The sequence below is a fragment of the Octodon degus genome, unplaced genomic scaffold, assembly GCF_000260255.1.
Source record: "Octodon degus isolate 3935 unplaced genomic scaffold, OctDeg1.0 scaffold00005, whole genome shotgun sequence".
Taxonomy (NCBI): Eukaryota; Metazoa; Chordata; class Mammalia; order Rodentia; family Octodontidae; genus Octodon; species Octodon degus.
The window spans coordinates 32188746-32216572 of NW_004524581.1; the positions used below are offsets into that span (position 1 = coordinate 32188746).

The following is a 27827-nucleotide window of genomic DNA, read 5'->3' on the forward strand; positions in this document are numbered from 1 at the left end:
TCCAGAACCGGGGATTGAACTCAGACCCTTGCACTTGCCAGGGAAGTGCTTATTCCACTGAGCCATCTCCCTGGCCCTATATCTTCTATCTTTCACATTTTAATATTTGTCTACAATTTTTAATTTGTTATATAATTATTTTTGATTTTCAAATAAAGTTAATGAGTTAAAAAAATTCTAACAATTTGATCATGGTCTGCTACTGACATAGTCAAAATTAAAAAGCTGATTGTTATAATTCATCAATGGATTTGTAGTAGTTTTAATGATTATGTAAATTTATATTTAACTTAAAATGAGTATGTGTCTTAGATTCTTTTTAATATAGTTAAAATAGAGTGAATTTTCTTTTTACTCTGTTGGTGATTTCTTTTGATGTGCAAAAACCTTCCAAATGAAGACAGAACTATGTAAAAAACAACCACTGTTGAATTCCTATCATCGTGTCTAGTGAACTTCTGTATGATTTTAATGTTTTTTACTATGCTTTATTGTCTTTTAAAAAATAAAAACAATTGAAATTAAAATACAGAGTGAGAGCCAGCGAGATAGCTTAATGGACAAATGCCTGCTTAGGCAAGCGTAAGAACTGGGTTTAATCCCTGGCACCACATGCCTCACCAGCCCTGCCCCTGGGTACGCTGAACCAGCCACCAAAGGTGGTGGAGCATGCCTGTAATTCCAGCACTGGGAAGGCTGAAAACAGAGGGATCACTGTAAGTTCAGGTTGCATAGTGAGACCTGTACCAAATACATATATATATATAAAGAAACCGTACTAATTTAAATTTACATATGCAAAAATTTAAATGAGTCTTTCCATCAACCTAGACCTTTAAAAGACGCTAAATATGAATTGTCACTGGACAAGATCTGAGGAGGTCCTCCTTAAGGAGACTATGGGACCTCAACTCACTCACTACCCACCCAGTAGAGGAGGTTCACAGACTCTTATCACAGAAAAAGTACTTCTGGACACATCAGTGAGAAGCAGACATGGAACTGTTAAGCAGAACAAGAGAAGTACTGTACACATTCTGAAAAGAGCACAGACACTCATGGATGGGGTGCATCAGTCTGAAACAAAGGATCTATGATGTGTATTCCTAGTGTCTGTCATTAGTAGGCTAGTTTAAAATGCAAATCATTTGTGTATGTTTAAGTTTATGATGGGTTTCAGCCTGAGTATAAATTGCTGAATTATTATGGTGGTCATCTAACAAGGCTGAATCCCCAAAACAACAGCTTATCTTCCTAATGACCACTTCCTCCCTCCCCACCCCAGTCCTAGATGCTTTTCTTGCACACACAAGATTCCCCAGTAAGCTTCTTGCACGTAACTCAAACTGCTCCTCAAACTCTACCCAGGCCGGGAAGAGAGCTCAGTAGAGTAAGCACTTGCCTGGCAAGCACAAGGGCCTGAGTTCGATCCCCGGTTCAGGAAGAAAAAAAAAAAAAAAAAAACCTCTACCCAAGAAAAAGTCCATAGAAGTCTCAGCTTTCTTTTCTCCCGGGCCAGAGGATCCCCTATTTTCGTGCCATTTATTAGCTTGTTTTTCCAGCCCCTTTCCTGCCATTGGCCCTCTCTATGTCTTCAGAATTCATAAAGGCTCCCTGCAAATATTTCTTTTATTGCTGTTTGTCTGGCGCACCGCTGAGAAACCTAAGTATAAAGACATGGTACCCAACAACAGTGTTGGTTCTCTGAGGAAGCCCGTGGAATTTGTGGATTTATAGTCTTTAGGGAAAAAATAGCTCAGGTCCTATTTATAGACTTACTATATCTTCAAGACTTTTGGGGACTTTGGAATGAGGAACCTGGAAGAAGAACAGTCCCAATGGCTCTAGCCATGGTAACCTTGGGTAACTCCATGCCTTAAAGCTGTAATTTTCTTAAAAGTATAATTTTAAAATTATAGTTTTCAATGCAGCTGTTTTCCAAAGCTCAATTTGCTTACCTGAACATGTTAAAATAATTGCCTATTTATTAATGAACAAAGAGATAGTAATGTTGGCATGTTCTTTTGTTTTGTCTATTAATGGACCTGCTTCCTACTAATATTAGAAAAAGATTTTATAAAAGCAATTCATGTTACTTTTCTGGTCTTTTCACACCATCTGAACAAATAAAACTATTTACACTAAAAATAAATAAATAAAAATAAAATAATTTTCTTTTCTCCTTATAGCCTTGGTACAAGCTTGGAGTCAGAAACTTCCATTTGTTGGCTGGGCAGCTTCAGATGTCTCCATCTTGAAAGATTTCATTATGAAGGCTAGTGGAGACTGTGTTTGTGCTTACAAATTAGAGTTCTGTAGCTATTAGACATTCAGTAAAAGGTGTCTTTCTTCTCCACACTGGCTTATGAAATCCCATTTACTAGCCCATTCTTTAGCAACACAGACACCTGACCTCCTGTCATCTAATCCCAATGCCTGTGCTTTATTGGTTCACTTTCATTTGTTTCAAGGACGTAATCTTTTTACTAATTTTATTGAGAAACAAATAGCAATACGACAGACTCAAAACAGGTTAGTAGGACAGTTACAATAATTATTACATTGTATACTGTTGTCTTCATAGTAGTTATTCATAATACAAGATGCAGCCATGACATCATGTCCAAATAATTTTTGAATATAGGAATTTTTCTCATTTTTGGTCATCAAACATTTATAAGATGCCTATTTTGTGAAAGGCTCTCAACAATGAAAGAGACACAGTCTTTGGCCTCAAAATCTCCAGAAAATTATAAATTATTCTAAAGCCCAATAGAATAAATTCCCCTTCAGTATCTTATGTTCATCAAATTATGCTTAAACTTTCCCAGTCTGTTGGTCCTCCTCTTCCTTTCCTCTTGCCTCTCTGAAGTTCTAAGGTTTTGTTGTGACACAGATTCCAGAACTTTCGTGGACTGTGTTCCCTTAGTAAGCTTAGGTCTGATCAACCTGAGTTATACAATTCCTCAGAGACCCCCTGCATCTTTTACAAGGGCCTCCCTGACACCCACGTTCATACTGCTCAGAAACAGTGGTTGGCCTCCCTCTGACAAAAGAATCCAGATGACGTGGAACCCACGGAAGATAATACCTGGAAAATGGCAGTTGTGGGTAAGGACCAGCTTGCTCTCCAAAGCATTCTTGACCCTATTGGCACAGGAGCCTTCTTGTAGGCACACAAACACAATTTTACCTTCCTCGCCTTCTTTTTAGTGAAATTCTATACCCCTTATTTTGTTCTTGAGGATTACTCTAGAACCTAGAAGGAAACAACCCATAGTCTAGTCAACTCTACAGTAATAGTAATTGTTTATTCTTTAGTTTCTAGAGTATGAAGTGGTCAAAGTAACTATCCTCCATAGTATGTACTTAGGAAATTCCTTAATTATGACCCATCTTGTACTATCTTCAATCTATGATTTGCCTTAATTCAGAAATAATGATTTATTTTTATTTTCCTCATAAATAGGGTAGGTCATCTTCTAGTTCCCTTATATCAAAAACAATTCTGACATCATTCAAAGGGAATACTGCTCACTGGAGGCTTAATCTGAATTCACCACCTAGCTTTCTCTTCCCTCCATAAGAGTTATCTCACATTAGTCAAAACATACTTAAGGCCAGAGTTACAACTTATTGGTCTTTTCAGAGGTACATTAGGAGCAAATTTCTGAAAGTTGATTTGACAGGTGGCCTTTTCCCATGATCAGACATTTATAAAACTCAGTGCAGGCCACGGAGATAGCTCAGTAGAATAAGTGCTTGCCTGACCAGCACAAAGTCCTGAGTTCAATCCCCAGTACCACAAAAAAAAAAAAAAAAAAAAAACCCTCAGTGGATATGTACCTAACTTGCCCTGATTAGATACCTAACCAGGTTCTTCACTCAGAGCTTCACCTCCACAGGGTCTCACTAATCTGTACAGGCCAAGACTCGAAACCTGTGATTCTCCTTCCTCAGCCTCCCAGAGTGCTGGGATTACATGTATATGCCACATGGATTATTACATTTTGAGGTGAATTCTAACTTAGTGCTTTTCTTAAGTAGCTCTAATCTTGGTATAATCTATGTTCTTAAGCCTTTCAGAGTTTGACATTCTTCAGCATTTGCACTATCACAGGCAGATTTACACTTGGTTTGTCCCCCATTCCTTCCTTCTCCAATAATCTTCAAAGCCTCTGTTCTTTGAGAGCACATGTTATCTAAGATTTTGCCTTTGTATAAATCCAAGATGCTATGTCAATCAAATGCAATTCAATGATACATAAACACAGGTTGAGTTATCCCAGTATGTTTATCATCTTACCAATGTAAGTAAAATTGACATTACAGATAGCCATTTTATCACAAAACACTCTGTGAGTGATTACCAAAAGACCTTTCTCTGTGATGAGAAAAACATGCTCTCCCCTGTGGCCTACCAGCTCCAGCCGGCATCTTTCAGAGGTCTCTGGAGCTTTTTGATTACTTACCATGCAAACTTTTGAGCATGCATTCCCTAGGTATGTATATTTATAAGTACTATTAATGTACAACTAAACAAAGATGTATGTTTTAAATTTAAAAATTAGATATTTTATAGTTATGAGATAAAACTACATAAAAATAGAAGTGCTAATAGTTTTTCTCCTACCCTGGAGGACCACCTTGCATACCACTAATTTCTTCTGATCTTCTCATGTCTGGACATAGGAAGCGCCACTAGGGAGGAAATCCTTCAGATTTCCCACTCTAAGCCAAGGGTATACAACATGTGAAGCCCTTAGAATATAACCAAAAGCTGGAAATGGGACAGGAATGTGGGGATAGCAAAATGATAAAGAAATAAAGGAGCCAAGGAAATAGAAAGAGAAAAACTCTGTTAACCAAAAGTTGTCTCTGATAACACAGTCCAAATAAGCCACCTACAGGTGAGTTTGTCTTTCAGAAATAACTTTGGCTGTCATCCTAACGCTCCTGGGACTTGCCATTCTCGTGATTTTGTTAACAAGATGGACACGACGCAAACAAAATGGTAAGTATTGAGTCAAATTGGAGATCTTTGTCAAAATCACAAAAGGGAGGATGCCCAGTGTTGAGTCTGCTTCTATTTACCAGTCAGTGAGAGACTTTGATAATATTATAGAACTATGTGCCAAATGTGTGAGTCAAAAAATCTTTGACTTAGCAATTCTCCTTACACTGCCACATTCCTAAAGTTTATGTTAATAATACTGTCAACAAAGAAATCACAAATATAACTTATCAAGAGAAATAAAAATACTTTAAAACAATATTATCTGTATTCAAAAGGAAATTGAGTAAACTAGAATCAAGAAGACAGTATTCTAGTAGATATCAGCATCTATTATTATATGGAAACAACTGGAGACTTTCAGTGACTTAATACAAAGAGGTGATGAGACAAATATCGAGTGTAGTGTTTAACGGTATAGGAGAGAGAGGATTTATCGAAGTAGACACCTTTCTATGCCACAGAGTCCCACAGATTCTTCTCAGGATCTCTTCCACTTCCTTCTAATCACCCTATTTCCCACACTAAAAGCCTGTGGGCCTTCAGTGAGTAATCAGTGTGTAAAGAGAGATACAACAGGGTTTCCTGGAGATGCTGAAAAGAAGTGAGCATAAGTGGCACACTGTATCGGAAGGTCACCTGGGGAGAAAAGAAGCATAATTTAAAATGAGGAGAGTTGGATCAGGGAAGAACAGTTCTCACAATTAATAACAGAAACATTTTACCTAATTCTTTCACAGAAATGTATGTTTCCAGATACAGTTCAGAACAAAGTAAGTACCTATATCCACGAGAAAAAGAAAGTAAGAATTTATGAATTTTTATAAGTATCTCAGTTACTCTTTTCTTGTTGCTGGGACAAATATCCAATACCCAAAATGTAGGACTGAAAGGTGCATTTGCCAGTAACTTCACAGTTACTGGACGTTTCAGTCCATACTCAGCTGGCTCTAAGGCAGACTGGCACATGGCAGAGGACAGCAGTTCATTGCAGCAGAAGACAGCAGAACAGTAAGAGTAACCAGGGAGGAGTAACAATGACAACAGAAAGCAAGTCTGTTTCCCTTAAGTTACATTAGGCTATTCGCCTCAAGATGGGTGTAGTACTCACACCCAAAATCCCAGCAGTACTCAGACCCATAATCCCAACCTTGGATCATGAATTAATCACACATTCTAGAACTGCACCTCAATGATTGCATGAGGCTTTGGGGGGACAAAAACACACAAACCATAACAATTAGGCAGAAACAAAATTTGTGTTGTGTTTCCAGCACATGGTAGGGAATATATCATTCCATGAACTGAACTTCTAAGTTACTAAGAAAAATATACCAGAGATTTCTTAGAACCTTGCAAACCAAATTTTTTGGGCAGAATGAATTAGTAGCAAGTAGGCCTGAAGGATCCTGACACTTCTTTCAGAAAGCAGCAACAGACATCAAGCCTTGGAAATAGCAGACTCCTTGAGCATTGCAGCAGGTGGTTCAGAAAATCTAAGTTCGGTAGCAAAGGGGCAGGACGGAACAGTGATCAGGACTGATGAAAGTGAATGCAAATAAGGTGATTATGGGTGAGAGGTACAGTGCCAAGTTGAATATATGAACAAGTAAAGCAGATTTTCCATAGTAAGATCTGGAAAGATCACAAAGAGAGGCCAGAATTAATAAAGAGGAAAACAAGAGCTAGGCACTGGAGTAACAGCAACTTTGAAGCTCCTTCAGATTATCATTTAGCCTCAGTAATATTTCAAAGCTGGTGACTGATATAATCACTTTTCTATCATCACCTGCCTCTGCTACTTATGCACAAACCTGAGTTCCTACAAATATATTAACATATTATTTTCAACTCCAGAAGTAAATATTTACATTAACTCTTAGAGTCTTACATAAAGTAAAGCCCCACTGTGTTACATTTTCATCAATGTAATAAAACATCTGAGAAAAAAATGACAAAAAAGAAAAGACTTAATTCATCTCATTGTTTCAGAAACTGAAGACCATGGTCAACAGAATCCACTGTTTTTAGGCTGGTCACCTAAAAGGCAGAAACTTCATTGCAGAGGAGTGTGGCTGAGGAAGGCTGCTCGCCTCATGGGCACCAAGAAGCAGAAAGAACTAGAGGAGGAGGAACCAGGGACCAGATATGGTCCCCAAGGCCACACTAGGGCCTCACTTCCTGTTTCCATCATCTCCCGAGAATGCCAGCAGATTATAGATCTCATCAACGATTAACCCACCTAATGAAGTTAGAGCCCATAATCTGATCACTTCTCTAAGCCCCACCTGTTAACATTGCTGTATTGGGTTAAGTTCTCAATACTGTAAATGACTTTTTGTGAGATGCTTTATAGTTAAACCATAACACTTATTTAATAATATGGAAGAAAAATCATGGAACTGTCTTTCCTTTATTCTCTAGGTGCTAGGCTTCTGGACTATGAAGATGGCACAGGTAAACAGATTAGGAACTACTACAAAAGTAATGAAAGAATGGGTTATATAGAAAAACGGCTCATCTTCCTTTTAATATAATTTGTTAAAACAGTACATCTTTGTTGCATTAAAATCAACTGCTTATCAACCTCTCTATGCATGTGCATATGCAAATAATTGAGCATTTATCTCAGAAAAGGAAAGTATTTCTCCTTATTAGGACCATTAGAAGATTTTGAGCTCCTGTTTATTACTAACATCTTGAAAAGATGTTAAAGACTCTCCCTGAAACAATTTCTTAGAGATTTAAAATGAAGATAAAATACTGCACATAATTTACAGGTTGTTATAAAGATTAATAGAATAATATACATGAAGAGTCACTTTGGGATACTTTGGAAGCTATACAGTATAATGCAAGAAGACAAGAAACTTGTAATTCCTATTTTAGAAGATAAAATTGCCAGGTACAGGGGCTGGTGAGATGGCTTAGTGGTCTAAAGCACCTACTTAGAACAAGCTTAGCAAAGCACAGGGACCGTGGTTCAATCCCCCAGCACCACATGCCAGCCAGCCCCGCCCCCTGGTGGGCTGAGCTGGCCACACACACACACACACACACACACACACATAAATAAATAAATAAATAAATAAAATTTTAAAAAAAAATTGCCAGGTACAGTGGCACATACCTGTAATCTCAGCACTCTAGAAACTGAGGCGAAAGGACTACTGAGTTTAAGATCAGCCTAAGATACCTGTTGTTTCCCTGGAAAAAAGTTCTAGCATGACTTTAGAAGAGACATCCCCTGAAAATGAGCCCTAATGGGAGTTAAAACCAGCCTGAACTGTGTAGCAAGATCCTGTCTCAAAAAAAAAAAAAGGAAAGAAAATAAAAGAAAAAAAAAAAAAGAAAGAAAGAAAGAAATTGACGCTCAAAAATGTTGACACGTCCAGGTGTGGTGGTGCACATCTGTAATCCTAGTACTTGGAAGGCTGAAGCAGGACTGCTACCAGTTTGAGGCCAACCTGGGCTACAAAGAGGGTCCAAGGCCAGCCTTAAAACCTTGTCTCAAAAAGACAAAAAACAAAAAAGCTTGACAGTTACCCAGGTTTACCTAGCTAAAGAAAGAGGACACAGATTTTGTGACACTGACTTCAGTACTCGTATTCGTATCACATACTACCCCACCTTGACTTAAGATAACAAACAGCTCCTTTGATGCTACATCTCAGTATGTATTAATACCTCTACACTGCCTCCAAGCGCAGCCATGTGTTCTGGCATGAATATGGAATAACAAAGCTTAACTTAAGAAAAACTTCTGAAATTTAATTATGAGGAACCTCCAAGGTATCACGTAATTTCTTTGCAGGGTGTACATACTACTATGTATATACTAAGATATCTCTAACTCTCACATGTTTCTCTGTCTCTCAAAATCTACTCACCAGGGCTGCTGGTGGATGCACCCCCTGTTCACTTGCTCTCCTATCTCCAGGCCTCATTAAAGCACCACAAGAACTGCCTCGCATGCTGGCCTGAACCCACTAACGTCGCCCATACTAGTCCACAAACCAAACTCAAGCTACAGGGTTGATAAGGTTGCACATTGTAGGAACAATTACACACATGCACACACACAAGCACATGCAGGCACACACACACACACACACACACACACACACACCATAGTATAAGCAAAAGTACCACAGCTCTCAAAAAGTGGAGGAAAGAATAAAAGGTCCAACGTCCACACTTAAATTGATGGTCCATTCCTCCCTTTCTTACTTCTGCGAGTCATTTGTAATGAACAACGAGTAAAGGTGTAATATGTGCTCTTTCTTTTCTAAAAGAGAACCCCCTAAAAATGGAAATATTAACACAAAAAAATAGAAATATAATGGAAACATAACAAATCTTAGTAGCAAAATGTAGAATACTGGTAGCTTATTTCTTCAGGAGTTATTGATAAAATTAATGTCTTTTTTATTTCCCAAAAGGTGCATCCTCTAAGAGATCTAAAAGAGGAAGAGGTAAGCAGATTTTCATCTGATAAGACAGCAATATACACATAATTTTCAAGGCTGAATCTCATTATTTTTTCATTTCTTAGGATTCCAGAAATCATATTCAACAGAAAGTGGTAAATAAATCAGATACTGAATTGTTAAGAAATTACTACACAAGTCTGCTTAAGAGACATTAAGACACTTCTTTCCCTTCAATCTCTAGATCTTTCATATGATGATGGAGGTAAGTATATGTACAGACCATGGCAAAATTAAAGGATAAAAAGAAATACTTCCTATCATAATGTGAGGTGCTGAAAATCTTCAGTTAGACAGCTTTCAATCACTGTGACAGAGTATGTGAGAAAAGCAACTTTAAAAGGAGGAAATACTTATTTCTGCGTGTGGTTTTGGGAGCTTCCGTCCACGGTTGCTTCATCCTCTTGCTTTTACTCCTATGCAGAGGCTCTGTATCTTGGTGAAAGTTCATGGTGGAGGAAAGACAGTCACCTTGTGCCAGCCAAGAAGCAAAAACCGCTCATTTTCTCACCCAGTCCCTTTTCTAAAACCCCTTAAGCTATAAATTAATACATGAATTAACCCACAGAGGAGGTGAAGGCCCTCATTATCTAATCACCTCCCCAAGACTGCTCTGAACACTGCTGCCTTGGAATTGCGCTTTCAACAAATTAGCTTTCGGGAGGCATTCCACATTCAAATTATAACAACTAACAAGACAAAAAGAATATTTTGGTAAGTGATTATAAATGCAAGTAGGTTTCCTTCCTCTATTTAGTAGGTTTCCTTCTTACCAAGTACCAGATATTTCCCTTCTTAATCAGTTAGCACAAGTGCTGAGAGTGACATCAGTAAGGGAGACAAAAGCTTTCCACTGTCCTCTCTCCTAAAAGATAGATTTACACAACTATCAGTAGATGAGAAGACCTTTGTGGGAATCCAGGGGTCCAGTGAAGAAATTTCAGCACCTAACTGGATCACAAAATCTTGGAGTGTAGGCCTAGAGTGCTAACCACTAGATGTGCTTTATCTTACAATACTGAGAAATAAATCCCTGAAATTCATCACATTACAGTATTACTTGGGTAATAAAATTCCAAGGGCATAAACAAATGTCATTACTATCTAGGTTATCATTTACATCTCTTGCTTCTCAGGAACCAAACCTCCTCAATCTGGACATTTGGACAGTGCAAGAAGCTACCTCCATGTGAGGAAATTAAGGGTTCACACAGGCAAGAAAATAAAACGACACAAATAAGAAAAAAGAATCAATATGTACTTGGCACCTATTTTGGGTTAGTCACTCCAGTAGGTATTTTAGTTTGTACGTATAAACAACCCTGTCAGTCCCACATAGAGGACCTACTCAAAAGTCCCTCCCTGGTTGTCTAACACCTCGTCTAGCCTACAATGCAGAGCAAAAAGGGAAAGATGTCTCATCCTCCAGGCTCACACAGCCCCACAAGGGACACTGCAGAGTTTGGTTCCCATAATCCTTTGTGCTGTGAACTTATATAATCATATCACAGTGTTTTGGAACCAATATGTGAGACATCTTAAGTCTAAAAGCCAATTCCTGATCCCCTTGTACACATAAGTACTGGCATTTGTATTCACGCAAGTGCTCAGTGCATCTACCTTGTAGTCATCTTTTAACTCTTCTCTGTCATTCTCTTCATCCAATCCACCAGAAAATCCCATTAACTGACATTTCCAAACTATTTTCCAAGTCAGATTATTTTTTACCACCATAACAATCTCAGCCTGAACACCAGCATTTTTTGCCTGGACTATTTCAACTGTTTCCAAAGCTGGTTTCCTTATTTCTCTGCTCCTATTCTTATAGTCTACCCTCCTCACCATAATCAGGAAGATCCTTAATCAGTATTTTTAAATAATTTATCATACATTTTTATCACTAATTTATGAAACAGACACACACACTTGAAAAATGTTAAAGATCTGCCTGAGCCCACAGGGACTACAAGTGACTAAATTTGGACTGTGAACTCAGAATTGCCTAACTCTACATTTCATTTTCATACAACTTAGTAATATCTTAGTTACCATTTCTTGGTTATGAATCTTTGCATTCATAAAACTTTTTTTAACTTCAGAACATATTTATTTAAACTAATTTAATTCTACACAGAACGTTTGACACAGTAATTCCATTTCTAGTTATATATCCAACAGGAATACATACACAGAAAGAAGTACACAGGAGTGTTTACAGTGACAGTATTTACAATAAGCTCAAACTGGAAACACCTCAAGAGTCTGTCAACAGTACAGAACATAAATAAACGGTGATATATTCCCACAGGAGGACACTATAGACAGTGAAGCTGAATAAGCTAAAATTACACTGCAAAAATAAGTGAATGTCTCAGACATAACATTGAAAGAAACTAGATAGACACAAAATAACACGTTACGCAACTCAACCATCTACATGAAGCTCTAAGACAGGAAAAGCTGATGTGCTGGGACAGAGAAGTGAATAATGAAGGAAATACAGGGTCCTCTGGGATGCTGTGATGACCCCTTCTTGAGCTAGTGTCACACTGTCCAGTTTATGAAGGGTCATTCAGCTGTACAGTTTATTTGTGTACTTTTCTGAAGGTGAATAATGCATTCATAAAACTTGAATCAGGAAACATTTTACTATTGTCTGAATAAGACAAAATTTAAAACTTATGAAGCTAATGACTTTATTTCTCTGAATTACCAGTCACCCTTATTCCACTAAGCTCCAAGTAGTCCAATAAATTCCCAAGCTCCTTTTGTCTTCCCTGTATCATTGCTAGACAAAGAAATATAAATTTACTAGTCAAATTGGGACTGTGGAAGTATTCTGGCAGGCAAGTATTAACTAAGGCCATTATGTTAGCTTAGTTACATGAAATTTAACACTTAATGCTTAGTTAAATCTTAAAATAACATAAATATTAAAATTACTATGATAATTCAAAATTTTTGAAACTTAACTAAGCCTATGCTTAATTTTATAACAAATATAAGTACTTCACAGTAACATATGTAGCAAATTTCAAGCAGCACATAAAAGTAGTCAGTACTTAAAATGTAAGATATTTTCTGTTTTTAAAATTCCCCTAAAATTATGAGAAAAAAAGTAAATGTATGAAACAAAGAATTTTATGAGTTTTGGACTTAATTCCCACCACAATGGCAACGAAGTATGGAAGAAGACCACTCATTTTCAGAAGTGAAACTAAAGGGGGAAAAAAGTCTATTACAACTGTTTCTAGGTAGATTTTTAGCTATAATTTAATGAAATATCAAATGATGCTGCCAGGCAACATCATTTAGATCAACCACAGAGTCAAAATTACTATTTATTTTCAGGCTTTCATGAGAACAACACGGACAGCATGACTTATTTTTGTGTGATTTGTTTTGTCCATCTCCAGATCTTTCAGAAATTCTGCTCCTTTGACATCACTGAGAAACATTTTAAATCACAGAACACATATTTAATTACAAAAGTAACTTAAATTATAAAAATAGTTGTTAAAATTGGCCATCTTTCAATTGAACTTGAATGTGCAATTGGCTGAGTAATTTATTTTTATCATTTTATTTGCTCTTTTATGATTAATATATTATGTTTTAATGCTTCCATACATTATTTATTACACATATTTCCCTCATTTAACCTTCGCTTGTTTTTTTACATAATTTAACTCATTAATTAAGCCTTGGGGAGATTTTTTTCCTGCATATTCTCGGTTGTTTGATACTTGAGGATGTTCGTTAATTTATCATCTGTAATAATACCAGAATTAAAACTGAAATGAAAATTCATTTTTCTTTGTTCACTTCTTGTGTATGTTTTCAGGAGAGTCCAGAGGAGAATACAGTAAGTATCCTCGTTTCTCAATAAATACTTGGTTCCCATTAGTAACATTTTCCTCCTTTACAAATGTTTTAAGAAAAACCTTATCAGAATATATGAATACTTAATGAAGTCTTCTAATGAAGATTTAAAAGTCTGTTAAATTTCCAAATTTAAAGAAATAAGGAGAGAAAAGGTAAAAGAAATGAGAGGAGATAAAAAGGAAGGAAGGGGTGAGAATAGAGGAAAAATGTAAGCCACAGTGCTATTTGTAGGAATAGAATTGGTCTAATAAAAGTTAAAACCTTTTAGAGATTAAAAGGATGAGAGATACCCTGGGCATGGTGGCACACATTTGTAATCCCAGCACTTGTGAGGCTGAGGCAAGATTGTGCTGAGTTCCAGGCAGCATTCCTATGAGTTCAAGGCCAGTCTGGGCTATACAGTTAGTTGAAATATACCAGTGTGAAATATACAGCAAGACTGTCTCCAGAAGAAAAGAAAAAGAGATGCCTGGTGGAATGGTCCCCAAGTATTCACCACCTGATCAGTAATGCCTCCCTGGATTCCTGGGAAACAGATGACAAGAGCTGAAGTGGATGTGCTAAGGTTAGGGCTCTAAATTCTAATGATGTATCCCGTGTTATATGTTTCAGCACCATCAGCCAACTCCCTAGGTAGGTCCTTTTGGCTTATTTTCAATTCTAGTGTCATCTGGTTTAGAAGCTTTGCTTCTGTTTTTATATTTTTAAGAAGTTTTAAAACAAGTACAAAAAAAATTAAAACTTGTATCTCCACACCTTGGATGTAACAAACTGGCAGCATTTTATTATATTCCTCCAGGTACAGTAATGTTGAAATCCCTTTTGTCCCCTCTCTAGACCAGCTACACTCTCCTCCTAAGCACTTTAAAATGTACTATAAATCTTTAAAATCTTTTTACATACTTATATAATCTCTATCACTGAATAATATATAGTATTTTCTGCAATTACAATTTTACTCAACTAGCATCATTCTGAAGGTATCGTGACTTGAGTTCTCAAAACACATATCTTTATAAAATACAGATATCCACATTATACACTTTAACTGTTGATATTATATAATATTCCAACTTACAAATATACAGTATTTTCCCTACATTTCCCCTATGGATACATTCTCAATGCTTCCTGTCCTGAACCAGTGGGTCAGTCTGGCCTCCCACACTTCCAATTTATGCTTCACAAATAATACTGCAAAAGTTATCATTAAAGAGTAGATGAAAAGTAGCTCATTCAGATATTTACACTGAGGAGGATGACTGCATCATATGTGATGAACATTTATGTAACTTATGCTATTTTACATTTTATTATTAGTGAGCTCTGTCGTAGTTACACAGGAAATATATATATATATTCCATTTATTAAACCTTAATATTTGTGTTAAATGTCTGAAAACATTGCCTCCAGTTCTGTCACTTATCTCTTAACTTTTAGAAGGCCTCCACTCTACCTATCCCAACACGTAATTTCCTGTAATAAAATGTGTTAGTCTCTCAAAGTTTGTACTCTTTTGGTATCACAAAGACACTATCTCAAAATTTTCTTAATGGCTATAAACTTTCTCTTCCCATAAGAAACTTTAATGTACATGACTTCATTTGTTTTGGGGAGTTATTTTAGAAATGATATAGATGGGACCTAATTTTTTGTTTGGAAATCTTGATTTTCTATCTGGATTTATTTACTGATGAATTCATTCTCCATTGATTTGTAATGCCAACTTTACCTTATGTTTGGTTTCTCTTTAAATTTTGTTTTCTACTCCAGTGATCTATCTTTTACTGAACTAATATTATACTGCTTCTGTTATTACAATTTCATCATACTTATTATGAGGAATAGCATATTATTTTTTTGTTTTCTAAACTGCTTTGTATATTGTTGGACATTTATTCTTACTCCAAAATATTAAAATTAATCAAATACCAAAATTCACACTAGGATTTTATTCAAATTTCATTGTCTATAGATTAATATACAAAATCAACTCTTCCATACATTAACATAGCAATTTATGTGTTATTCAAATTTTTACATACCATTCAGCAATGTAATGCAAGTTTTTCCAAAAAGGTCTTGCATGTTTTTGTTAATTCCTGTGTGTGTGTGTGTGTGTGTGTGTGTGTGTGTGTGTGTCCATTTCTTTCTGTATGTTGTTTTGGAAGGTGAATATTGAACCCAGTGCTTCAGTAACCAAGCACTCTATCAATGGGCTACATGTATGCCCCCTATTGTTGCTTCTGCTGTTAACGGTATCTTTGTTTCTATCAAATTTAACAATTATAAATTATATGTTGTGTCTCTGAGAGACTTCTGAATCCAGCCACTTTACTATGTTCCTAGAATGCTACTCAGACAGATAGTGATGTTAAGCTTAACTGCTTCTGTTACAGGATAATATCATTAAGCTTCTTTTCTGGATATTTAACAACTAAAGTTTGCAGGCAAAAAATTAGAGATAAATGGGCTTACAAGACAGCCAATATTTTGGCCCTAGCCTTTCAAGCTCAGGGAGGACGCAGGACACAAGAGAACCTCTGCTGAGACATCCTCTAACTAAGTGGTGTCACAAATTTTCTGATCAAGGAGATTATGGGGCCACAGAGGAAAATAATTGACAATGTATACTGTGCCTAAGGAGAATCACCTAGAGAGAAAAAAATTCTCTCAGGCTTTTACAAGAGAGCAAATTGGTCAAGCAATGGCCATGATTCATCCAGATGGCTGACACTGACAAAAAATCCACGAGGTGCTATACGTGGTTCCAGGATAAATCCTGAGGAAATTTGACTGACCTTGTCAGATAGCAAAAGTTACATTTTGAGTTATATAGGTTATGCTTTAACTTGGTCTTAACCATCCAGCAGAAAAGTATAACCATGAGGTATAAAAAGTAAAGCTATATTAATATGCTGAGCTATGAAAGGCTTAAGTCAACAACTTTGGACAACAGAATTTTAAATATCATGTGTCTTTTTTCCAACTATTACATTTTTTTTCATTTTTATGTATTTGGTACAGGGTCTCACTACACAGCTCAGACTCATGATGATCCTCCTGTTTCAGCCTCCCCATTGTTGGGATTATGGGCATGCGCCACCACACCTGGTTTCAGTGGCCAGCTCAGTACACCCAGGACAGGGTCAGCACAGTATGCAATGCTGGAGATTGAACCCAGGTCTCTGAGCTTGCCAGGCAGGCGCTTAGACCACTGAGCTATCTCCCCAGCCTTACATCAATTTTCTAATCACTTCTTTTTCCTTCTTTTGCTCAATATTGAAACCAGCATTCATCACACCAACCTTCTTGGTGTCCAGCTATAACAGGAATGCCTCTGGATTCACCATAGTGCTTGCTTCCTTGTGGAAGCACCCATTCATTGGCTCAGGGAAAATCCTCTTTCTGGGCTATGTAACAAAAATCTTACCAAGTACGACTATTGAATAAATTGTAATTAATTGTTGTATATACTTATTGGCATAATATTACTCACTTAAAGTTGGTACTCTATTGATATGTTCTAGTTTTACTCTTGAGGTCATTTGGCTGTGCATGTTGGAATTTCTGTTATCATTTACCAGAAACGGTCATTATTTATTGTACAATCTGGTTTTATCACTTAACATCTGTTCCTTTTTTTCCTACTTCACTAAATTCTGCTTTTTTATTTAGAACTCATTCTATTTAGCTTTCTCTAGTACCTTATTCTGGCTAGCTGTACAAAATGATTTTCATACTTTTATTTTCCAAGTTTATCTGTACAATTTAGATTTAGAAAATCATATTCATTATAGGGAATTTTTACCTGTACATGATATATCCTGATTTTTTTCCCATACCACTTCCCTTTCAACCCATCCTCCCATTCTTTACAAAACTTTTTCATTTTATCTTCCTGTTGTCTTTTCCATTCCTTCCTTTCTCCTGTCCTTACTTCTCTTTAATTACTGAACAATTTTTTATTCAAAATATCTATTACACATTTTTGTTCACATTTATACTTTCAGTTCCTCACACCAGAGACAATGCTATATTTAAACATGTTGGTCCAATTTATTTCACCTAAGAGATGGTCTCAAGGTATAACTATTAATACATACATGCCTCAAGCTTATCCCTCTTTATGTCTTGTTAATACTATATTGTATAAATTTAAAAAATTAAAAATCACATATTTTATCCATTCCTCAATTGATGGGCATTGGGTTGTTTCCAAGATTTAGCTTGGAAACACACACACACACACACACACACACACACACACACACAAATATTACTGAGGTATGTTTTTAATTCTTCCAGGAAGATATCAAGAATAGCTAGGTTCAATGGGAGCTCTACTTCTAGTTTTTTTAGGACTCTTCACACTGATTTCCACAGTGGTTGTACCACTCTACACACTCACCAACAGTGGAGAATGGGGCCTTTTTCTCCACAGCCCAGCCAGCATATGGACTAAGGCAAAATTTTGGTATTGTTTTAATTTTCATCTCTCCAATGAAAAGTGATGAACCATTTTTCATATATTTGTTGGTCATTTCAAAGTGTGTATTCATCTCAGATGCCTGTTTTTAGATTGGGTCATTACATTGGGGGAGTCTGATTTTTTTCAATTGTTTATATATTCTATATATTTGTCCTTTGTCTGAGACACTGGATAAAATTGTTTTATACACTATGGGTTCTCTTTCCGCTCTGCTGGTGACTTCTTTTGCTGTGCACGAAAAGCTTTTCAATCAGATGAGGTCACGGTTGTTGATCCTTCTAGTATTTCTCATGCAACTGAGGTTTTATTCTTCAATCCTTTCTCTGCATTTATGTCTCCAAGAGTTCTACCTATTCTCTCCTATCAGATTCAGTGTTTCTTTTTTTAGATTTTGACACTTTTTTAAAAGTTTAGTGCATAGTGAGAGACTAGATACAGTCAGTGGTATGTGAAAAGCCAGGGTTTTTAGCATTATTTATGAAAGAGACCATCTTTCTTCCAATAAATTTATTTGGCACTTTTGTCAAAGATAAGGTGAATCAGTGTGTTTGGAGTTGTTTCTGCATTTTCTACCCTGCTCCATTGATCTTAGGTCTGTTTTTTCCAGCCCCATGCTCATTTTATCAGAGTAGTTTTGTAGTACAATTTCAAGTCAATGATTGTGATGCCTTCTGTCTTGCCTTTGTTGCTCAGAATTGTTTTTACTATACAAGGTCTCTTCTAATTCCAACTGAATTTTAGGAATGTTTGCTGAATATCTGTGATGTATGTTTGCAGTTTTGAGTGCTGACTTTGTATCCGGCTATACTTCTGAATTCAGTTATTAAATCTAGAATTCTTTAGGACTTCTATCATGCCATCTGCAAATAATGATAATTTCACTTCTTCCTTTCCTATCTTCATTCCTCTTACTTCTTTTTTACCTAATTGCACTAGTTAGTGTTTCCAGAACTATATTTTAATGAATGATGACAGTGGACATCTTTGTCTTGTTCCTGCTTTTAGAGTGAAAAGTTTCAGTTTTTGACCACTTAGAAGATGTTGGCTGTTGGTCTGTCATGCATGGCTTTTACCTGATTGACGCAAAGCCCATCTATTGGGCCAGCAAGCTAGCTCAGCGATCTAAAGCACCTACTGAGTTCGATTCCCAGCACCACATGCTGCATCACCCCTGACCTCAGGACAGGCTGAGCCGGCCAATAAAAGTTTAAAAAATAAATAAATAAAGTATTGCAAAGCCCATCTATTCCATTTTTCTGAAGGGTTTTTATCAATTGGTGTTGGACTATATCAAATTTTTTTTTGGCATCTGCCACATAATCAAGTGATTTTTGAGTCTGGCTCTGCTGATTTGGTATATTACATTTATTGATTTACATACATGCAGCCATTCCTGCATTCATGGAATGGACTCCACTTGGTCATAGTGTACAGTCTTTTTGATGATATACTGCACTGTTTGCCACTGTTAATAAGGATGTTTACATCTATGTTTATTAGAGAGATTAACTTGTAATTCTCTCTTTGGTTGGGTCTCTCTCTGGTTTTGGAATCAGGGTGATACTTGCTTTCAAGAAGACTTTAGGAGTATTACTATCCTTTCAATTTCATCAAAAAATTTGAAAAGTAAAGATACTAGATCTTCTCTAAGTTTCCTGTAGAATTCAGCTATAAATCCATCAGAGCCTGGACTTTTCTTCATTGGTCAGTTTAAAATTAATTTTCAATTTTGTTGACATACTGGGTTATTTATAAATTTTATATCTTGTTGATTCAGCTTTGGCAATTCAAATATATATAGAAATCTGTCCCATTTCTTCTGTGTTTTCTATCTTACTAAAAGTTCTCTAAGTAGATACTGATAATCTGACTGACTTCTACAGGATCTATTATGATGTAATAATAGATTCTCATTTCCCATTGCATGAATCTGAATCATTTCCTTCCTTTTTAATAAGGTTGCCTAAGGTTTTATCAATTTTATTAAATCTTTCAAAGATCAACTGTTCAGATCATTGGTTCTTTTTTAATATTAATTTTATTGAGAAAGAAGTAGCAATGAGAGAGTTTCAAAACTGTTTAGTAGGATAGTTACAATAATTAATACATTGCATATTGCTATCTTTGTAGTAGTTATTCATAGTACAAGATACAGACATGATATCTCGTCTAAACACTATGAGCTCGAACTTTCTTCTCATTGAACTAAGAGAAAGTAGCTATATATCTGTGCTATTTTGTTTACACAGATATATAGATAGATAGATAGATAGATAGACATATATTGCTAAAAATAGTCCTTCATTTATATCCTCCTTTTTTACTTTTGTAAGTCATTTGTTCTTTGTATTATTTTCTTAGCCTCAATTGCATGAATTTTTGCTCTGATCTTTATAATTTCCTCCCTCATATGAGCTTAGGACTTCTCTCATTTTTCTTTTCTAGAAGTTTGTGGCTCAACAGTAGGTTGTTTATTTGAGCTTGTTCTGTTTTTCTAATATCAGAATTCATGGCTATAAATTTTCTTCTTGGGACTGCTTTCATTGTATCATATAAGTTAGAGTATATTGTATTGGCATTATCATTTAATTGTAGATACTGTTCAGTTCCTTCTGTAACCTATTGGTTGTTCAGGATGGTGTTAATTTCCATGTTTCTATGGAGTTTTTGTGATTTCTTTTGCCACTAATTTCCAACTTCATTACACTATGGTTAGATAACATGCATGAGATTATTTCAATTCCTTTGCATTCACCTAAGCATGTTCTGTGGGTTAGCATGTGCTCTATTTTGGAGAAAGTCACATGCACACCTGAGAAGAATGTGTGTTCTGATACTGAAGTGCAGAACAGTCTGTAGACATCTACTAAGTCCATTTGTTCACAGGTTTGGTTCAGTTCTGATATTTCTTTGTTGTCTAATTGATCTGTTTGTGACAGTGTGGAATTACAGTCTTCCATTACAACTGTGTTAGTGCTTATTTGATTTCTCTTGTTCATTAATATTTGTTTTATATAGTTGGGTGCATCTGTATTTGGTCAAATGTATTTGACTATTTTCTTGGAGTTTTCCCATAATAGCATATAGTGAGTTTCTTTTGATAAGTCTTGGCTTGGAGGTTACAGTGTCTGCAAATAGAATAGCTACTCCTTTTTGTGGGGTTCCTGTTGCATGGAATACTGTTTTCCATTCCCTGACTTTCAGGCTATTAAATATTTTTTAGTTTAAATGTATTTCATGTATGGAGCAGACAGTTGTAATTTGTTTCTTGATCCATTCTGTCAGCCTTTGATTAGTGAATTGAGACCAACTATAACTGGTATGTATTAGCTTATCCTTGTCATATTATTTTCCTGCCGATGGTTCCATCTCTCCCCTGTTTAACTGCTTCTCCTTTATGCTGGCTTCTTCTTGCTATTGGTGGTCTCAAAATTTTGGTCTTTGTTATCTCTTTCTAAAATATCCTTCAGAACATTTTGTGGAATGGGTTTGGTGGTTATGAATTTCATCCACTGTTCTTTGTCCTAAGAGCATTTTATTTCTCTATTTATTTTGAAAGATATTTTTGCAGGATACATCAATCTTGGTTGCAAGTTTTTTCCAGGACCTGAAATATTTCACTCCAAGCTCTCCTTAAGTGCTTGTGCTGTGCCTAATTCTGATGGGCTTTCCTTCATAGGTGATTTGTTGGGGGGGTTGTTTAATAGCTTTTAATATTTAAGATTCCTTTCTTCTCATAGTGACTGACTACAATCCTATCTTCTGGATCTGATATTCTCTTCTTGCCTTCATTCAAGGGGTTGCATGTACATTTAATGGAATTTTTAATCTCCTGGATATCTGTTGAAATCTGTATCATGAATTCCATTTCTTTCCTATGTTAGCCATTCATAGTTTCCACATTCCTAAGTTCCTCTGCTTTTATCTGCATGTAGAGTCAATGGGTAAGTCCTTCATTTTTATCTCATTACTTTTTTTTAACCTAGAGATTATTTTCTCTAAGGCTCATTCACCTGCATTCTACTTTTGTTTTTGTTTTGTTTTATCTCTGCTATTGCCATTTCAGAAAATTCAGGTGGATGGCTTTCCTTTACCTCTTTGCCCCAGGTCTTGTCCTGAATGGACTGGAAGTCTGGAGTTGTATTTCACTTCTGTGTCTTGTCATTTTCTAGTATTTTATTTTATTTTATTTTCTGTGCTTATACTTGTAAGTTTTTATAGTAGACAGCTTTATCACTATTGATGCCTTCATAGGAAATGTCTCTTCTTCAGGGATGTCTTCTAGGTGTAGGTAGTTCTTGGGTTTTGCGTCTGTCCCAAGATAATACCTTCCTAATTTATTAAGGATGCAAAGTTGCTATCTATGTGGCACCTATAGACAGCACCAAGTACCCAGGACTCAGGCACTGAACTATGGTGATGGTTGCTTGCCCCAGTCACAGTGTTGCCATACCAGGAAAGGCAACTGATGACAACAGGTATGAAATTCTGGTTAAAGTAGTACAATTAGCAGTAACTATAGTATCAAGCATAGTCTTGCAACTGACAAACTGTAATAATTTGGTACCTTTAGCCATAAGGACAAGATCTACACTTACATGACAAAACCCAATATAATTCAGCAACTTATATACAAAGAGTTTCCCCTTAGTAGAGTGATTTCACTTTGAACAAAACAAAGATATAAGAAATAGAGTCGATTCCGATTTGATTTGAAACTGTCTCATTGCTATCTGTTTATCAATAAAACTTTGAAAAAAAATTAAAGAAAAGAAAAGAAAAGAAATATAGTCGAAGCAAAGCTGAAATGCAAAGGATGACCACACAAATTTTGGAAAACTAAAGAGGGAAAGAGAGAAATAATGAAGGAAAAATTAAAAGATTATCAAAGTGGGCCAGAAAAACTAGAAACAATGCTCACTCACATAAGAATATTATAAAATCAAGAGAATTGAGGAAAGAAAAAAGATGACTAGAAAAAAAAAGGTAAAAACTTAAGCAACCAAAAGAGAGAGAGAGAGAGAGAGAGAGAGAGAGAGAGAGAGAGAGAGAGAGAGAGAGAGAAAGGAAAATTAACTAATGAAAAAAACAAACCAAGCATAGTGGCAAATGTATGTAATATCAGCACTTGGGAAGCGGAGACAGAAAGACTGCTGCAAGTTCAAGACCAACCTAGGCTACATAGTGAGTGCAAGGCCAGCCTGAATGACACAGTGAGACGCTTTCTCAAAACTGTAAGTAATAACAATAATAACAACATTCCTCTGGTGCTCACAGTTCTGTGATAATGTCCAAATCATCTGGCTAATCCCACCAAGCCTGCAGAAGGATTAGCACTAGTTGAGGGGCTGATCTTGACCTCATCATGTGGAGGGGTAGGGCTAGAGCTTTCAGCCATTAACTTTCTGTATGTCTCTTTGTCACCTATGCACTCCTTACCCTGTTTGTCTCTGTGTCTCTCTCTTAGTTGCTGTGGCACCTATAGACAGAAACAGCCCAAGGCTGCTCTCGGTCCTGTGTACAGCTCGCTCCTCCTGGTCCCGGCACAGCCTCCTCTATCCACTCCCACTGGCATGTGTCTGTTCTCCCATGCCACTTGTTGCAGGGGAGGGAGAGGGGCAAATATGCTGTTGACTGATACTCTGCTCTTACTGTTGGCATTCAAGTCTGCTCAGTCCCAGTTCAATCTCCCCTCCCAAGGGGGTGGGGGAATGCGAACCTCCCTCTAGTTGCTATGTAATGGTACAAGGTTGCTGTGCCACAGTAGAAGGCTGCTTAAATCCTGTGTCCCTCTTTCAAGCCACTGGTCATGGGGCAGGAGGAGTCATACTGTTCCATTCATTACTTTGACTGCCACCACTCTGTGGTCCCTAACCTTTTTGTCCCTAGAGTTACAGCTAGCCACTTTGATTCACAACAAAAACCTGGAAGCTCATTGGAGAGGGAACAATTCACGTGCTCTTGTGTGTGCTGGTGGAATTTACTGCTGGGCTGCAGCATCCACTGTCTGGAGGAAGGCAAAAAGAGCAAGGGGACTTGTATCCTAAATCTATCCTGTGTGGCTTAAGTTAGCCACACTATTTTGGTCTGTCCATTTCTTTTTTAACTTCACACTATGGCAGTTCTGCTCTGCCTGCAGGAGGATAACCCAGCATCAGCCCTGTGGCCTGAATCACCATTTTGTTAAGTTCAGTGCCTGTGTTTTGTTTGATGTATAGGTCTCTTATTTTAGATTCATTTTCACATCAGGATATATGACCCTCCCTTTCTTACAACTACCTGTGTCTTCAGTTGATTTTCTCTGAGTAGCTCCAACATGGCTCCTCCTCTGTGCAGCCATGTTGAATCTTTTTTTTTTCTTTTTAACCAGGGATCAAACTTATGATCTTGTGCTTTCCAGGCAGACAATTATGCTACTGAGCTATCTCCCCAGTGAATCTCTTATTTTCTAACATAAGTATTTACATAACTTACAAATGCTAAAACTTCATTCCATAAAATTTTTCTACTTATTTTTCTTCACCTTCACTTTAAATATTTTATATATCTATCATAAGTCTAGTACATAACTGTTTTAGTTTTATAGTTCATCTTTCCTGCATTTATTTCAAGTTTTGTTGCATTTTTTATTTTAAAGAAAAAAACAATAAAAATAATGATACAGAGTTTCAAAACAAGATAATAGGAGATTAAAAATGGTTAATATATTGCATATTGATATCTTCAAAGTAGTTGCTCAGATAACAAGATAGAGCCAAGAAGATAGCTCAGCAGCATAAGTGCCTGTCTGGCAAGTGCAAGGTCGAGTTTGATTCCCAGTACAAAAAAAAAAAGATTACAAGATAAAGGCATGAAAGATTAAACAATATAACTCCAAACTGTTCTTTTTAATTAGTGTATTTATCTTAACTAGTATATATATTTCTTTTCCCTTCCTTCTTTTCTCCTATGGATGCAACTTGAGACCATATTCACAAGTAAAATAAATCAGACTTGCATGTATAAACATCCTATTTTCTCCCTAGTGTAAAAACCTGAAAGAGGAAATAAGATCCAAAATGTACAGGAGATAACTGTGAAAAAAGAAGAAACCGCAAGGAAAGAACAACTGGGATCGGAGAAAGGAGAAAAGTTTTATCACTTTATGATTCAAATGTGTTTTTTACATGATACAGAATCTTTTAAATGGGTTGAAACTTTTGGAGCCTAGTAAATAAACTTGAAAAGAATGAAGGCCGGCCAGATAGCTCAAGGGTCAGCCAAATCCCAGCGCTTGGGAGGCTGAAAACAGGAGGATCACTATAAGCCCGATCTACATAGTGAGACTGTGTAGACCCTGTACTAAATGTATTTTTTAAAAAGAAAAATGTGTTTATTTAATTGGATAGGTTCATAATGCTAGCTATAGTTTCTGTCTAACTATTCTTGGGACACTGTTAAATGTATTTTATCTCTTTTTTTTGTATTTTATCTCTTAATTCAAACTAGCCTTTTGAAATAAAAAGCTAGTTTGAGTTTCAAGAAATTCATGAAAGCATAAATGTGTAAAAACTACTTTAATTTTTTTAAATGCCATGTTAAACTCATGAATTAACATAAATTGGAAACTGATTATGTTAGTTCAATATTGTGCCATCACTTACCCTGAGAATAATGCTGTTTTATTCTATGTAGCTTTCAAAATCACTCCTTAGAAAATGATCAAGTTCAGTATTTTACTAATTTATAATTGAAATGGTTTTTAGTTTTGCTTTGTCTTCATCTCAGCAAGTCAAAGGTATACATATCAGCCCAAGTTTGTAAACTATATTATTAAGATATTCTTTACTGTTATTTTTCTGCATAATTCATTATTTTCAGAGAAGTACAGTCCTTTTGATACCACATTTCAGTACTGTACATATTTTTAGTACTGTACATATTTCATCAGCAATAAAGAATTTAAGTTCTAAGAAATGCGAAACTCACTCTGTTTTGTTTTAATTTAGGACTCTCTCAGTCAAGTATTGGTAAGTTCTTGTATTATACAACTCTATTGTCTCATAGATTTCATAGATCCATTTTATATTAGTTTTGCTATTCACTGCTTTTCCCCCTCACATGTAGACTCTATTCTTTTTCTTTTTTTAAATTTTATTTTATGTATTTGGTACAGGATCTCACTACGTAGCTCAGACTCATAGTCATCCTGTTTCAGCCTCCTCAGCACTGTATGCAGTACTGAGGATCAAATCCAGGTTGCCTGCACTTGCCAAGGCAGGTGCTTAGACCACTGAGCTATCTCCAAGGCCCTACGTAGGCTCTATTCTTCTATTCAATCACTGAAGTTTCTGCTGTTGCTTAAAACTCAATTTCCAACCATGGTCTGTGGCAAATGGGTCATTTCCTAGCATACCCTGACCAATAGAAAGGTTTCATAGTACAATTTTAACCATTCTATTTTCTTTTGTGAGTCTTAGATTTAGAAAAGGAAGACTACTTACAGGTTAACAATAGAGAAGACATGGGTACTTGATTCATGTAATGCTAGGTGTTAAAAACACAGGCTTCATAGGGCCGGGCAAAGAGCTCAGTGGATTAAAGCACCTGCAAGCAGGAGCAGGGGCCAGGGGTTTGATCCTGGGCCTGCCGTGCCAGCACTGCCCCTGGGGCACGCCGAGCCAGGATTGAGACTGGGCGTGGTGGCGCATGCCTATAATTCCAGCTCTTGGGAGGCTGTAAACAGGTAGATCACTAAAAATCTAACCTAATAATGAGACCCTGAACACCCTACCCTGTAGACCCTTCTCTAAAATAAAAAAAAATTAAAAAAAAACAGTCTTCAAAAAAAGACATTCAAGTGGACAGTAAAATTCCCTTTCATTCACCAACAAGGGTTGGTATATTGCTCTTGAAAACTTCTCTGTCTAGTTTTCAAATTTGTGTCTCCATTTCAATACTTTAAAAAAACACTGTCCAATTTTTTACAACTGATTAGAAAGGGTAACAGAGCCATCTTGACAGCAAGATTTCTTTCCCTGAATTGATTATATCTTGTAATGACTGATCAAGAACTTCTGAATTTTGCTCTGTTGCTACTCAACATTCCCACAGGACATAAATAATTTTTGGAAAGTGGAAAGTCCCTGTTAAGGCATCATTTAGTAACAACTTGGTGTAATAAATAATTTTTTAAAGAAAAAAAACAAGAAATTTAGAGAAAGGAAGAGGAGCAAAGGTAACAGGGAAGAAAAGAAAAAGAGTAGAAAAATTAAACAAGCTATAGAGACATGAAAATTTTCAAGGACTAAGAATTTAGCAGTCTTCCAAAACATTTTTATTCTCCTACTCACAGAAATTAGAACATGTGGCATGGATCTTACAACCTTACTCTACCACAAGAGCATGAGCTGAAAAACACACAAAAGTCTCAAGTTTATCCCTCAAAGCAAACTATTAATAGTCATCTGGGAGCATAGTACATTGTCTTGCAGTCGATAAGAAAAAAAGCAGATATGATTCGCTTATTCCCTTTTCCTCACATGCTTGCTACAATGCAACACCTCTGAAATCTCAGTTGTCCTGGAGACTTTCAGGGCTCACTCTTCTTTTTCTTTTCTTTCAGCAATATCTCGATCAAGTATTGGTAAGTTCCTCTGCTTTTTTCCATTAAGCATTATAATTGAAGTTAAAGAGAACTCAGTGATTAATAAAAGTACAGAGAATTAAAATGCTCTTGGTTGGCAAGATGGTTTTGTCAATACAATAACTTTTAAACTTAGAGAAAGAAAGAAAGTAGGTTATGAAGTAAGCAGACAGCGAGGGAGAAAAAATTGCAATTAAAATTATTCTTATTGAGTTCATACATTTAAAGTTTTATTGATAAACAGCAATGAGACAGTTTCAAATCAAATCGGAAGTACAGTTTCAACAAATAATACCCTGCATATATTCTTCTTAGTGGTT

General features: G+C 36.2%; 1 protein-coding gene across 1 annotated transcript in view; it reads left to right on the forward strand.

Moving 5' to 3' along the window:
- Positions 1–2946: 2946 nt before the first annotated feature.
- The window catches only part of LOC111818403 (uncharacterized protein C6orf10-like), a 71321-nt gene continuing 46440 nt past the window's right edge, over positions 2947–27827 (forward strand). Inside the window, exons 1-9 of the mRNA XM_023722359.1 lie at positions 2947–3111; positions 4928–5014; positions 5755–5787; positions 7439–7471; positions 9457–9489; positions 13349–13369; positions 14002–14022; positions 25871–25891; positions 27487–27507. Coding sequence (XP_023578127.1) covers positions 3099–3111; positions 4928–5014; positions 5755–5787; positions 7439–7471; positions 9457–9489; positions 13349–13369; positions 14002–14022; positions 25871–25891; positions 27487–27507 — 283 coding nt within the window. The 5' untranslated portion in view covers positions 2947–3098. The remainder of the gene's footprint in view (positions 3112–4927; positions 5015–5754; positions 5788–7438; positions 7472–9456; positions 9490–13348; positions 13370–14001; positions 14023–25870; positions 25892–27486; positions 27508–27827) is intronic.